The 14,053-nt window shown below is 55.0% G+C and overlaps 2 protein-coding genes and 1 non-coding gene across 3 annotated transcripts; 1 reads left to right on the forward strand and 2 right to left on the reverse strand.

Annotated features, from left to right (window-relative positions):
• Positions 1 to 1,839: 1,839 nt before the first annotated feature.
• On the reverse strand, positions 1,840 to 4,474 carry N0V96_005072 (uncharacterized protein; the record flags this gene model as incomplete). The annotated part of the gene is made up of 2 exons (XM_065757294.1): positions 1,840 to 3,032; positions 3,127 to 4,474. The coding sequence occupies 2 exons, from the start codon at positions 4,472 to 4,474 to the stop codon at positions 1,840 to 1,842; spliced, it is 2,541 nt and encodes an 846-aa protein (XP_065614063.1).
• A 2,005-nt stretch (positions 4,475 to 6,479) lies between these two features.
• N0V96_005073 lies at positions 6,480 to 6,574 on the forward strand. Its single transcript has one exon. It is a non-coding gene; the product is annotated as a tRNA-Ile (tRNA).
• Positions 6,575 to 8,501: 1,927 nt separating this feature from the next.
• N0V96_005074 (uncharacterized protein) lies at positions 8,502 to 10,131 on the reverse strand (the record flags this gene model as incomplete). The annotated part of the gene is made up of 2 exons (XM_065757295.1): positions 8,502 to 9,766; positions 10,125 to 10,131. The coding sequence occupies 2 exons, from the start codon at positions 10,129 to 10,131 to the stop codon at positions 8,502 to 8,504; spliced, it is 1,272 nt and encodes a 423-aa protein (XP_065614064.1).
• Between the last annotated feature and the right edge of the window lie 3,922 nt (positions 10,132 to 14,053).

The following is a 14,053-nucleotide window of genomic DNA, read 5'->3' on the forward strand; positions in this document are numbered from 1 at the left end:
TTCTCCGCAAAGCCCACATTTTCAAATCTCGTCAGAGTGGTCAGCGTGCCAGCGGTGCCAGTATGGCAGCAACCCGCCAGCAACGCGTGCTTCGGGGCCCGGTGTTACGCTGAAAATCACAATCCCCTCCCAGTCTGGCGACGACTCATCTCCAATCGTTTAGCCAAAATAAACATTGCTGGTGGGAACCCGTCACAAATCCACACCTACTGTTCACGGCATCGGCAGCAATGGGGGGTGACGAAGTTTCCCATAATCGCTCATTCATGATCAATCTCCAAAGCTGGGGCCCGCATGCCATCTGCAGACTCTCCTTGCGTCGTTGAACATCGATTGCCATGTGTCTCGGGACACTTGACTTGTGCTATCGTGCCTTAGCCTCCCTTGAGGAATTTTCCAATAATGGCTTGTTCCTTGCAGCATGTTTTTTTTTTCTTCTCTCCTTCCCTCTCTCATGACTCCAACTTCCAAGGCAACAAATTCTGTCACAGAAGGGAGGAAAGAAAAAAAACATAATTCCTCCAATATTCCCACCTTGCAATTATATGCTCATTTATCGACAACCTTAATCTATGTCATGCTGCTCAAGGTACAGGGACTGAAGTACTCCGTACATGTTATAACATATAATTTAGCACCCACCCGCCCCGAAAACGAAGAGGCGACTTCTTTTCTCGTAAAGCCGGTTCTGTCCCGTCCGCAGATAAATGACCCCGACGCCTTAAAATAAATCACGAAGCCTTACCATAGTATGGGGGATCGTCCGCTTCCACTAAGGGCTCCCATAAGGGCTCGTATACCCATCACAATTAATTCTGTACAGACGACTGAGCTCTTGACAAAAGTGACAGGAGACGGCAGATCCTGCGATGCATACTGCCGGTTTGGCCCTGCGAAGCGCGTATACGATTTTAGCTCTGACAGTCTGCTGAAGACAAGGAACTGATGTCGTGTGCATAAATTCCCCTGCAGCGTGATGTCAGCGTCGCCCGCGACACCATCCTGTGATGTTCAAACCGAAATCCTGAACAGTCGCTAGGTTACAAATGCTACAGAAACAGGCGAATTCATCGAGTGTTTAATCGACAGTTCAATAAAACAGGCAGAGGGAATCGTTCCAGTCAACCCAATCCCGGCTTTCTTTCCCTTCCATCGAAAGTTACCAGCTCGTGAACCTCGCTACAAAAACAGAGGCTTGGTGATCAACCAACCAAACTGGCAACGGCGGCGAGCCACTCCCACTCGCTAACACGGGGGATCGACAGGGCAACCGGTGACATGGCTGTTTTACAATCTGTATGGCGTATCCGTTCAGGTAGGTGGTTCACGATATCTATCTAGTTCAACTCGATAATGTACTTTGTACGGCGCGCTCTTTTCAGCCGATGGAGATTCTACCAAGTATGGCAAGAGTGAAGGTGGTATTCATTGCATTCCTTCATCTATCCAATTGATTCTGTATGCATGCGGTACGCTCAATCGCTGTACGATAAAGCTATTAAAAATAAAAATAAAAGGCTCCTCAAACACCCACTCCTGAACCCCAAAAACCCGCATGCATCCAGGTATTCGTCAAATGCGTCTAAATCCCACCATATTGCACATGACAACTTGAAGCCATAAAACTCCCGCTCCTTTTCCACTCAGAAGGTCCCTTTCCGAGTGGAAATTAACGCCTTCGTGCTCGTTCACATGGGATTCATCTCCAGGCAGCAGCTTAAACCACCCCTTTCCATAAGCAATCCAACTGCGTGCCCCCCCTCTCCCTCGTAGTGATCTCAATGCCTTTTTTTTCTCCATCCCACTCTCGCAGTTTCGTATGTTCCACGGTAACGACTTTCAATCATACTGATCCCACTGCTGATTCCACGGCTTATTCGTCCCCTGGAAATCCATGCCGTGCTTATAGTACCCCAGCAGCTCCTCCTCGTCGACGCCGCAGTGCGTCTGCCCGTCGCGGCCCTCGAACCAGCCCAGACCGTACGTCTTGCCGAGCCCCTCGAGGTACCGCGCCATCTCGGCGTTGCTCATCCGCGCCGTATTGACAAAGTCGTAAATCATCTTGCTCTGGTGGATGAAGGCGAGGTGCGACGAAATCGTGTTGGGCTGCCGCGGCAGGAACGGGTGCCGCCGCCGGAGGAACACGATCGTCGCGACGGTGCCCATGTACACGAGGATAAAGGTCGCCAGGCCGTACGAGATCCAAAAGGACGAGACGGTTTCCTGCCCGGCATTGATGCCGCCGAGGTCCGCGCCGTCGTCCTCGACGCCGTGGTGGCCGCCGGGTCGATCCTGCTGGTCGTCCGGCGGGGCATAGGCGGCGTCGAGAAACTCTGTTCCCACGACCGTGGCTAGGCTGGTCAGCAGCACCGTCAGGACCTCGGCCATCATGCTGCCGAAGCCGACGAGGAACATGAGCGTGTGGGCGTTGAGGAAGGCGTGGAACGGCATCAGGGCGAACGGCATGGCGGTGTAGTCGAGCGTGAGCGTCTTGGACGACGAGTGTCTCTTTGACAGGATGTAATACGGCTCCATCATGCGCATGTCGGTCTCGAGGCCGCCCCAGCCCAGCTTGATGCAGACGGCCAGGGCGGTCACGACCCACGGCGCCTTGGATGTGATGATGCTGGCGCTGGAGAAGAGAAAGACCGGGATGAAGCCCGTGAAGAGGGCGATGCCGATGACGAATGGGAGGAAGCCGCCGAGCCGCAGGGATCGCGGGTGCGGGTTCTGCGACAGGTGGTCGTCGCGGTACTTGTCCGTATCCTGCGACGACACGGGGTTCTCGTCGTCCGGGGCCAGTGACGCGTTGCGCAGGACGTAGCGACGGTGCTTTAACTTGTCGTGGATGTCGCGGTGGCTTACAACGTCCAGATCCGCAAAATCCACGAGGATGTGGCTGACGACCGCCATGGACGCGAGGCCTGCGATGCCCTTGACGTCGGCCAACAGGCCAGACCTTCTCCTTTGGAGGATGTAAAAAGAGGATGCAGCCGCAGAGTGCGCAGACGCAGAGGGTAGAGGACAGCAGCCTCGACCAGATGGCATTCAGTTTGATCTCTTTGTCGCCATTGGGGTGTGCAAGGCGGGTAGCCCTATCGGGATATAAAAAGAAGGACGCAGCACCAAAGGTCGGCACCAAAGACACGGCCAGGGAGGTCGCGATCGAAGACACGGCGACGGCAAAGTGCCGTAGCTTGATCGCTCGGAAAGGCCGTAGCCAGCTCAAGCTGGTGACATAGTCGACGTTGATGGACTCGGCTGCAAGTGCGCCTCCTTCTTTTGAAAGCTGATAGTACGCTTCGAGACGCTTCACTTCGAAATCGGTGACCTGCCATAACACACCGTACGTAACGGAGAGGATCGTCGGCAGGAACTTGACGGCGAAGTACTCGAGCCCCGGAACATCAGCGGGACTTTTGAACTTGACCAGAGGATGAGTCTGCGATCTCTGGTACAGGAACTCGACCATGACGGCGAGGGCAACCGACAGAACGATCAAAGCGGTGAGATATGGCCATCTCATCGAAAAAGGCTTCCAGTTGGGCTGCGGGTAAAAGACCTGTGTTCTCTGGCTCCTGTTGACGGGAAATGTGGCATGCCGTATGCTCGCATCGTCGCCCATGATGCTTGGTCCCGCGACGACGCTGAGATCAACCTGGTCTACCTGCCGCCGAGCGGCTTCCTCGGGGGTGTCCTCGATGATGACCTCAATGACCTTCCCCCGCTTGTTGGCCTCATCCTGGCCGCGGTCCTTGATGGTGGCTGCCCGACCTAACTTCTGGCGACGAGAAAAGGACCGCGTGAGAGAGGACCTCTTGGGCAACGGGGACGACGAGAGCAGATCCTCGCCCTTGATCGTGGTGTCTGGCCTGAACCCGGCCCCGAGACCACCGGTGAGATGGCCGCTCGCCTCCTGCTCCTGCAATCTTTTGAGGAACGCATCGTCTTGATAGCCCATCGGGCCAAGCGCAGCAGTTACATCGAAAATGGGTTCGTTAGCCGGTACCGACTCGTACCGCGACGATTGGCCTATGGGTGCGGCGGAGCGCAGGAGGGAGAGGTCATGCTCTTCCTCGGGAATGGTCTCGTGACCGCGCCGCGAGGGTGCGCGACCAACATTTCGCCTCAAGTGCGAGGGCGTTCTAGGGATATCAGGGCCGGAAGACGGAGGCAGAGACGAATATCCGGCAGCACCGGTATAGGAAAAAGATGCGGTCCAGGTGGAAGTTGTCGAGGGTCGCCGGTGAAGTGGTTGGTCTGAGTCGTGCGGTGACGGCGAAGTGTGATTAGAGTAGGACTGGAGCGAGACCAGGGAATCCCTCCCACGAATCGTTGCTGGATGCCCGTCGTAAGAAGGGCTCTCAAAGTCGCTGACGTCGGACACGTTGGAACTCTGGTGCGCCAGTCGTGGTCTCTGTCCGGGCGCGTCTGGAGGTTGGTAAGAAGCACCGAAGCCTCTATTGTGCGTCATTGTTTACGGCGTATTCATATCGGGACGGTTGTCGTCTTCGCTTTCGGAGATATTTCTGTTGCCCTTGTCAAAGGTGGGCTTCCTCCGTGACTCGCGAGTCGGCGAGGGTGGTGTAAGTGCGCAAGGTAAGTCAAGATTACTGTAAGTACGGGCGAGCGAACGAGCGGTAGCAAGACACGTAACGAGCGTACAAAGACCGGAAAGATGAGAGAAAGTTGGAAAGCCCAAAATCAATCACGCAAAGACAGGCATCTCGGTCTTTTTGTTGCCCAGCCAGAAATTAGGGGGGAGAGAAGGGAATTGATATGCTGGGGCACAGCTGAGGAGAGAGGAGAGCAGTTGTAGGGCTGCCGGGGCCGCGCTCTTTTCGTGGGGGAGGTGCGATTGGACGAGGCGCAAGGAACAAAATGGAAATGAACGTCTCGGTCTGCAAGTCCGTAGAGCGCAGTCCGTAGGAGTTCAGCGTTCACTTTCAGGATGGGGTCCACGCTAACCTGCCACCGGGCGAACTAAGGTGGTAGTGTGAACAGGACGGTAAAACAAGTCAGGGACTGTACAACGGGCAATGTCTCTCCAGGGGAAAGATTGGCGTGGTAAGGCTGAGTTGAGGACGACTGGACGGATGGCGTGAGATGCGAGGCGCCCAGGCGAAGAGGAATGAATGATGGTGCCAGACAACATGAGAGAGAGATCCTTGACCCATCGTGAAAGCAGCAAGCAAGGGTCTAAAAACAGCTACCAACATCCATCGATTATGGCTGCGGCTTCTGACTGACGTTTCGTGTCTTGCCTGCCTTTCTATGTATCAACCAAAGTCCCCTTCTTGAACTCGCAACGCACAAAGCATCTTGATGGGAATCTCGTTTCCAACTGGAATCCCAGGAAATGCAAAATGCAGGAGGGGTTGCCTCCGAGCGAACGGGCTGCCGGTCCAAGGGTTGCAGCGGTCATGTTCCCACAACTTCGGATGGCATGCCTCTGGTTGTGCCTGTGCTCCGTCCCTCGTCCAGATTAAGCGTCGCACTGATGGTGGGGGATAATAGACTTCCCTCCCCAATCCCATTGCATAGAACTCCGAACCGCAGAGCGCAAGCTTACAAACTCCTGTATGGAGTACGGGTAGGCTGTGTGACGGAGCAGGTAGTGTACTCCGTACGGAGTACGAAGTAGCTGGGAGCGGCGAGCCAACATTTTTGCTGCCATCAACATGCAGGCCCTGCAGGACAAATCGATAGTCATTGACGCCCCCCTCCCACTCAGCACTCAGCACCCAGCACCCCGAGCCGCCGGACCTGATCTGACGCAGTCTTGCAGCAATGGGCTGCAGCTGACCTTCCAATGTGACTGGCTGAGGGACAGAGGTCTTGGGGGGCTGCCTCTTATTCTCGCTCTCTCGCTGCGGCTATTATTATTAGTATGCATGCCTGGGGCTATATTCAGCCCCCAGCGCCGGGATCGCTTCGCGGGGGCGTCGCTTAAACTCCTGGCAGCGCGGAATGTTGCCGGGTCATCATTGATTACGAGCTTCTTCTGTTCACTCTGAACCCCTCTGAGGTTGTTGTCGATCTTCCGCTACTTGCGATCAGTCCGGTCTCGCCCTTTCACCGTGACAGCAACTCAAAATGCGAAAGTATGTCTCGCGGTCCGGTGCAATAGACAGGCCTGACTGAGAGACATGACCGGAAGTCGGGCAGGGAAAACATCCCGACGCAGGTGGCCGTGGGAACACGGCGTCGCTGTCGAAAGCCGGCCGTTCGTTCCTGTTAGGTTCCTCCTCATCCTGACCCAAGCCTTGCCGGGCGAGCCTCACTCAAGGAATGAGCTTCTGACATGGTTGCCACATGGAGATCAGCTGTAGAATACGGACGTGAGGCTCCTTCACTATGTCTCGAACCGTCATCCGCTTTGCTCTTCGCTACGAAGGGTTCTTCTCTCTGATCCGGAGGCTTGGCTAAATTCGGCACGACTTAGATGCGCAAATCCTCTCAGGCCTCCAATAACAACTGGTCGGTTAGCTCAGTTGGTTAGAGCGTGGTACTAATATTTCACCTGAAATGTTGTGTAATGCCAAGGCCGGGAGTTCAAGCCTCCCACTGATCATATATTTTGCTGTTCGAGCGATTCATGTTCTTTTTTTCTCTCTTTCGATAAAGTTACATCATGTTTTCTCATTTCCTTTTGTTTCTGTTCGTCGGGTTGTTGTTGTGGCGGCTCAGTTTGACTTACAGACAGGCTACTTCCCAAGGTATCACTCATGACCCACATCGATTCAATAGAACCTCATTGTCCTTGCTTGGGCGTGCATAATCACTTTTCTGCATGCCTTGCAACATCTAGGTAAACTCCTGGTTGTAATCAATCGTTGACGGTGAATAAAGAAGTTCCCCTCCCTCCATCTCGGCCTCGTACGCGAAAGGTTTGTAACAGTTCAGCGCAGCATACACATTGGAACACATCGCTACGATCTCGTCTCCGTGTCAAGGGGACTCAGCGACCAAGAAAGTAAGTAGAACTTCGTGTCTGGGCACGAGCAGCCAATGCCTAACGCTCGTCCGTGGTCAAAGAGACAACTGACCACTTACCTGTTACCACGGCAAACCAACCCGTGTGCGGTGTGCCTCTTGTTTCAACAATAAAAACTCCTATGCTTCACTTCCTTTGTGATACTACGACCAGCCCGTTTCATACCTGGTCTTATTGAAAGGGTTTTCCTATTGTGCGGGGATATGATAGATGACGAGTCTTGTCAGTTGCTTAGAACATATCATTTTACCTGTACGTTTGAGAAAATGAAACCGCGATGCAGGACAATATCGCGAGTAGCCGTGGTGTCAGCCTCATTCCGTGATATACCGTGATATCCTTTTATGAACGGGAATGAATGTCCAAGTAGAGGCGTGATACTCACACTATCATTTGGTTTGCTAATTGCATCCTCGTGTCCCAGACTTTTGGTAAAGAACTTAGACCCTTGTACTAAGCCAACTAATGGATGAATCAGAGGGCATCTTGATACATTTTCAGCACAACTTGATGTTTTATTATGCTCTTGCTGCACTCTTGATATCAACCGGCCAAGCGCTGACATTTTCAACGTTAACCAGTGGAAGGATGGAGTCACATTCCACTCCTGTCATCTAAATCATATTACCGGCAACTTAGTCTCCTAGAGAACTATCACTCCGTACTCAGAGAACTTTGATCCGCACTATCTCCGTTCAGAAGAGTGACTAACGACAAGCCGGGTCATCACCATCCCTCTTCCCTACCAGGGCATGCAAAGCCTCGGGTGAGCCCACGCAACTCGCCTCAGGGCGTACGAGAAACAACAAGCCACCTTGGCCTAGATGAGATGGTCGCTAGCCTGGCACGTACCTCGAAAGCTCTTCTGATTCAACCAGGCCGGGTGGCCGAATTTGATAGAGACCCCTATCAATGACACTCACCGCCAGCCAGCCGCATGACCTAGTCGTGGCGAGCGTGAGAAAAGGGGGTTACCCAACCTAGATGCTAGACAAACATCCAATCGCATGCTCCGCCCCCTCTTAGAATACAGATCTGGTGTAAAAATCGACTCACACACACCTGTCCTAATATGACCCAACGTCAACTCGATCACGCCAAAATATATGGGAGAGAGAGAGAGAGAGAGAGAGAGAGAGAGAGAATGTCATTTTATTCGGTTCCAAGAAGACCTTCGTCTGGAAATCGTGGTTCGTCCAGGCGTGTACCGCTTCGTTCGTGTAATGTCGAAAAGGCAATTAGTACGAAGTGAAGTACAAAAAGGGACAGCAGTATAGTAAGTGTAAGATGAGAAGCGCAAAAGCTGGCAAGCCGCCTTCAGGTAAACCTCTATGGTACCTCGGTGGCCTGTCGTGCCTTGCATGGTATATTATTCCGTCACTTATAGGCGGATATCTATCCCGATTGTCTTATACGACAGATGAGCCGGTAGCCTCTCGGACCCATTCCACCTCCATTTTCCCCTCTTTGTCTTGCTCTGAAGCTGCTATACACTTTGCTCCCATCATACCAAGACCCCCTCTTCGCTATCGGGAAAGCACCTCTCCAGCAACCTCTCGCGATGCCTCACAAGGGCAGGGAACTCTCGCAGAATCTCTGACAGCGAAGCATCCACCCACCCGAACTCCTCGTCGAGCAGCAGCTGCGTGTACGAGAACACAGACGCGTCAAACAGCGTCGGGCCCTCGCAGCCAAAGAACCACTCACCATCATCCTCTCCCCCTTTCTCTGAGTTACTACCACGACTGCTGCCGTTCTCCTCCAGCAACGCGGCAAGCGCCTCAAACGCTGCGCGCGCGTCGGCGTGTACCCTCTTCACATCCACCACCGCGCTCCTCGTCACCTTCAACACCTCAGCCTCGGCCGCCGCGCGAACCTGGTGCGAGAGCGTCAGCCTGACGACAGGGTTCTTGGACGCCGGCTCGATGTAGAGCCGCGACAGGAGGTCCGCGTTGGCGGGGGCGAGGTAGAGGGCGTGTAGCCAGGCGGCGCGGAGGCGGTGGTCCAGCAAGGACTGGTAGGCTTGCTCGCGGGCCTTGAGCTCCGCGTCGGGCGTGGACGAGGTCGAGAAGGAGGAGGATAGCACGGGCAGCCTCTTGAGGGTGGTGTTTTCTAGGGCGTAGGATTCGAGCTTCGAGGCGCCGGCGATGGGACGGAGCGGGGAGGGAGGGAGGAGGTATGGGAGGGCGCCGGAAGGGGAGGCGTGATTTGTTGAGGGGGCGATGTGGAAGTCTACGCCGGCGATTTTGAGAAAGGTCTGTTTTGGAGGGTGGTTAGCTGGATGTTGCGCGCAAACACGGGGGGTCAAGCATGGGGGACGGTAGGAATGTCGCTGGGGAGGGGAGAAGGTATCAAAACGAACCTGCCACTTTAGACACGAGGGGTTGAAGCTCGGTCGGCCCCTCGGGGCATCATCGTCCGCGATGAAGACGTATAGTGTCGGCGTGTCGCCGCGGGAGGGACTGCGGAGGGGGAGCTCGTTGGCAGGGTAGACGGCGAGGGGAAGCGTCGGAAGAGTGCGGCGACGGGGGCCGGGACGGCGAACCAGCTTCTCGGGGTGTTGTCCGGCATGATGGCTGGCTGGCGGCGGCGACGGCGCCGGACGTGGCTTGCTTTCGGCGAGGCCGGTTCGGTCGATGATGAAGGCGGACGGGCAGGCAGGAGTACCGGGGGTGGGTTGGAGGGATTGGATGGAACGGAGAGCTCCCGTCGTATGAGGCGGGGAGTTTGAGCCGAGGGGTGTGGAGGTCGGGTGTCCGGTAGACGGAGCTCGGCGGGGGGTTGAGCTGCGGGATGGGATGCAGAGTGAGCTTGGGGGAAAAGATGTGGTGTCGGTACCTAGGTGGCTGGTCAGTGTGATTTGCTGCTCTGGGAGAAAGGGGAACGAGTGGGCGCGTTGCGGCATACGGCGTACCTCGGTCTCGCGGAATCGCGGGGCGATAGGCTATAGCTACATTACTCAAACTTCAAAGTTGGGCCTGAGGTCAGGAAATCGGTAAAGGTTCCGGTACTCTACAGCTCGTGGTTTGGTTGGTTGGATTCAAAAGCATTGATGGAGACGCTTGTTGTTCCGTAAGGTATTCGTGGTTGTACGATTATGCCCGTCGCGATGCGCAACTTTCTACACCGCCCATCCTGTGTCTTCGGAGTAATTTATCGCTTCTCCATGCGAGATAAGGGGTCTTTGCTCCCGAAGTCTGCTTTCCCGCTCCTCCTCCTCCTCCTCAATTTTCTCGGCGCATTCGGGGCGAGGCAGGGGCATAAAGTGGATGGTGCCAGAAATTGCTACCTTAGTGTTGTTGCATGAGGGTTTTTATTTCTCCTTCTCGGTGCCTTATCCCACTCGTGAAAATGGGCATGGAGACGTTGAACCGTGGACCGATGGGCCATGGACAGCGAGTGCATGAAAGGACGCCCGTTTGGTTGTTTGGATAAAGCTGCCGGGACAGCTGCAGGAAAGCTGCAGCCGTGTCCAGCGGCCGTCCATTCACTTTGCTGCAGCTGGGAAGACGGAGCGGGTTTGCGGCGCCGTGGATGGACCCTGAATTTCTCGTGGCATCCCTGTCTTTGACTCTATGCCTCTTCTTCCCACTCTGTTTTCGTCCCCAACGTATCCGTACATACTGCGTAGTAGTAGCTTTTGATTGACACGATCATATCCGTGGCAATACGTACTGTTCCAAAGTACTCCGTACATTGGCAGGTCACTTGGGCAGACAAGGTCCCGGTCATCAGACTGTGAAATTCCCATATGTCACTGGCTGAAAAGGTCATGGGAATCTCGCTCAAATTCCAGATTTGCCTGCCTCGGCAGCGGCGATGTCGGCGTGCCCCGGAACTTGGAAGAATTGCCAAATAATAGCGTGTCTTCCGTCGGTGAGTGGCTCCGGATCAACCACGGTGAATTTCCCCACGGGCAGGTTCGAGAGACCTTCTAGCGGGCCGGGGGCATCAGGTTCTTCCTCTACTTCTTCCTCTTCTTCTCCGGGATCGCAAGGTGACCCTCGGTACTTTCGGTCAAATTCCTCGCCCAATTTCATTCACAAACGGGCCTCTCCTACCGCCGTTACGGGTTTTCCGCCCCTTGACAATCCATCCTCGACATCACTATGGCTGGTCACTTTTGACGTGGTTGCAGGAAGAAAGCTGACCCGCCCACAGGAACAATGCCCGCCACGGCGGGCACTGACACCACACCGGACACTGCCCGGCAAGCATTGAGCCATTCCTTGGAAAGATGACAGGAGCCAGACACACATCAGAAAACCATGACGGCCAGGCACAGAGCACTACGTATTGACATGCCAGATGAGAAGATCGCGCGACTCGTGCAGAAAATGCAAGTGTATGCGCCTACGCCAGCGCCGACGCTATTACGGAGGGGAAGCATGGCCCATCGATCGATGCCATCCCCTCCACACCTCTTTTGATGGCTCTGGACCTCGATGGGCACCTTGTTCAAATTTTGCTCGACGCTTGCCGAGCAGCTCCTCGGCGAGTTGACTCGAACACTGGCGAGCTAATCGGAAGATGAGGCCGTCTACCACGGCGACTACCTTACACTGGACGTGCGTTGCTACCGGAATTCGAGGTTGACCTGCCACTGCCCACCTAACTTCGACTAAAGCTGCATGGTCCTAGGCGATGGGCTAGGAAGAACCTTCCCAATCCAAGCTGTCGTCAACTTGTTCGTCCGAGACTATGCTGTTGCGCATTTGGCTATTCGTACGCATGCTGTGGAGGGCCAGGTTCCGAATGCTGCGTTCCAAGATTCGATGTGAGGAAGGATCCTGATCAAATTCTGGTCAATCAGAAAAGGATCGCACAAGGCATCCAGGCAAGAATTTTTTTTCTTCCTTTTGCCATTCTCCGGCATATGGATATTGCACGATTCTCGCCCTTGGATCAGAAGAGAGTGGTCCAACATGAGCATCATCCTGCCACAGTGTGTGTTACCCGCCCTTCACCTTCCGGGGGATACTCATGCCGAAGGTATTCCGAAGCCTCGTGTTTGGCTGGAGCGACTCAGTGAGAACGTTTTGGCGGGGCAGCCGTGGGGAAAGCAGCTTTTTTCTCTCTTCCAAAGTGGGACACGTTTGTCAAACGTGGGAGATCTCCGTCCCGAGATTTTCCGTTGCTTGAGACCAAAGCCCACTGCCCAGAGGGCCCCCCCAGACGGGAAGCTTGCCGCTAGGATGAAGCGAGGTCGGAAACCCAAGCGACGGAGGGGCGGACATGCGCGTTCGACGGTCGCCCGCCCAAGAGGAAGAGGATGGAAAAAAAAGCTAAGGCGAGGCGCCGAAGAGGCTAGCTGTCGTGTGGGGTGGAAAGCCTGGAGAGTGCCACAGAGAAAACGGATGCGCCGTCAACATCATTCGGTTCTTCTTCACACGTCTCCACCGAAGCCGGCATCTCCTAGGCTTCTCGTGGCTCTCGGTGATAAGTGTTGGCAGCATGGAGTCTGATGGACCAAGTTTAAGGCCAACAATCGTCGTTGCCACTACTCCAGCCCCAGCTTTATTGCCTTACGTGAGTATCTACGACCAAGCAACGTAAGGAGCAGCGGGAAGCCCAGGCAGAAAAGTCTTTTACGGATACGTCAACCGCCAACGGCCTTTGCGCACAGCCATCCCACAGAAAGTGAGGCAAGAGGTGCCTGCTCAGCCAAAGAGGCAAGAGCTGACGAAGACGATGGCTTCAGCCCCCAATCAATGGGAGGTATCAATGGGGAAGGCAGAGGAGCAGAGATGGGGGAAATCACAAGCAAAATGGAATGAGGCGTCTTGAATCAGGAGCCACCAGATATTCCGTCGTTTTGAGTTTTCCAATCGCTCGCAGCTTCCCCGGCTTTTCTCTTTGTGTTGATGGAAATGTTGGAACAGGTCGAGGCTTGTGATTTCCCCCTCCCCTCCTGGAGTTCTCCCCCGCAATCCCGTTCAAGATAGAGTTCAGCCCGCACCAACCCAGCACCGCGAAACCACCTCACCTTACCTTGAGGCTTGTGCTTGGTATCCGAACAACTGTAGCAGCAGCAGCAGCAGCAGCAGCAGCAGCAGGAGGAGGAGGGGGCACAGTGGTTGCTGTACGATATGACTGCCCAGTCTACTCTAGATCATCTCTGAGGACAATCACCCGGGGCGGGATACTACATCATCCTGCTCGAGCCTGTGATCGAGTATCTCGCACCGCATCGCATCGCATCACATCGCATCGTCCGTTTCCGCCTGCGTCTCTCAGTCATTAATTCGTTCTTACGCCAGAGAGGGAAGACATTCCGCAACAGGGCAGGCCAATATCCGTACTGTGCCTACTGTGTATGATGGACGGGCCTTGATGGACCCGGGCACACAATCACATAGGCTGGTACGGATAGCGCAATCTTGGTCCTCACCAAGTGGAGCAGAGCATGTCATCGTCGGGCTGTTCTCTCCCTCGTCCTAGGCCGAAATCGAACGAGGCAGGGCTTCCGTGCATTGGCTCTTGAGCTTCTTTTCCAGGATCACGCAGCCAGGGGCAGTTTGATGCGATCCAGTACCATGCGGAGAAACGGCCCAGAGTCTCTCGCTGACGGCGCATCAAGGGAAAAGCAGACACGCAGGTACCGATACATGGGGAGCCGAGGCCCATTGTGACAACCTGCCCCCCCAGGAACCAGCACCAAGGCACGCCGCACCATGACATGCTGCCTTTTTGTGAAGAGTTGGCTCGACGGATACCTACCCCACACTGCGAAACGCTCGACGGCGAGAAGGCCGACCTCTCTCCTCCGTTCCCGCCGCTCAGGATGCGCCCATTCCACCCTGTCAAGCACTGTGAGCGTGTTCTTCCGAACCTGCCACAGCGGTCGCTCGAGCCGCTGATCCGCAAAGACCCTGAAAGCTTTTTGGCTTTTGCTGAGTCGCGAGACGAGGTGCAAATCCCCTTCCCCCCGCCTCAGATGGGAGAAGATGTACCGGTACTTGGCACATGGAGGTCCTCAGTTACTGCTTTTGGCGACGTTTACCGCGAGGCTTTACGTCTGACGCCTGTGCCTCTGCAAGTACCTCCCCCCCGCAA

The sequence above is a fragment of the Colletotrichum fioriniae genome (genome assembly GCF_027942845.1).
Source record: "Colletotrichum fioriniae strain IMI 355084 chromosome Unknown scaffold_5, whole genome shotgun sequence".
Classification (NCBI taxonomy): Eukaryota; Fungi; Ascomycota; class Sordariomycetes; order Glomerellales; family Glomerellaceae; genus Colletotrichum; species Colletotrichum fioriniae.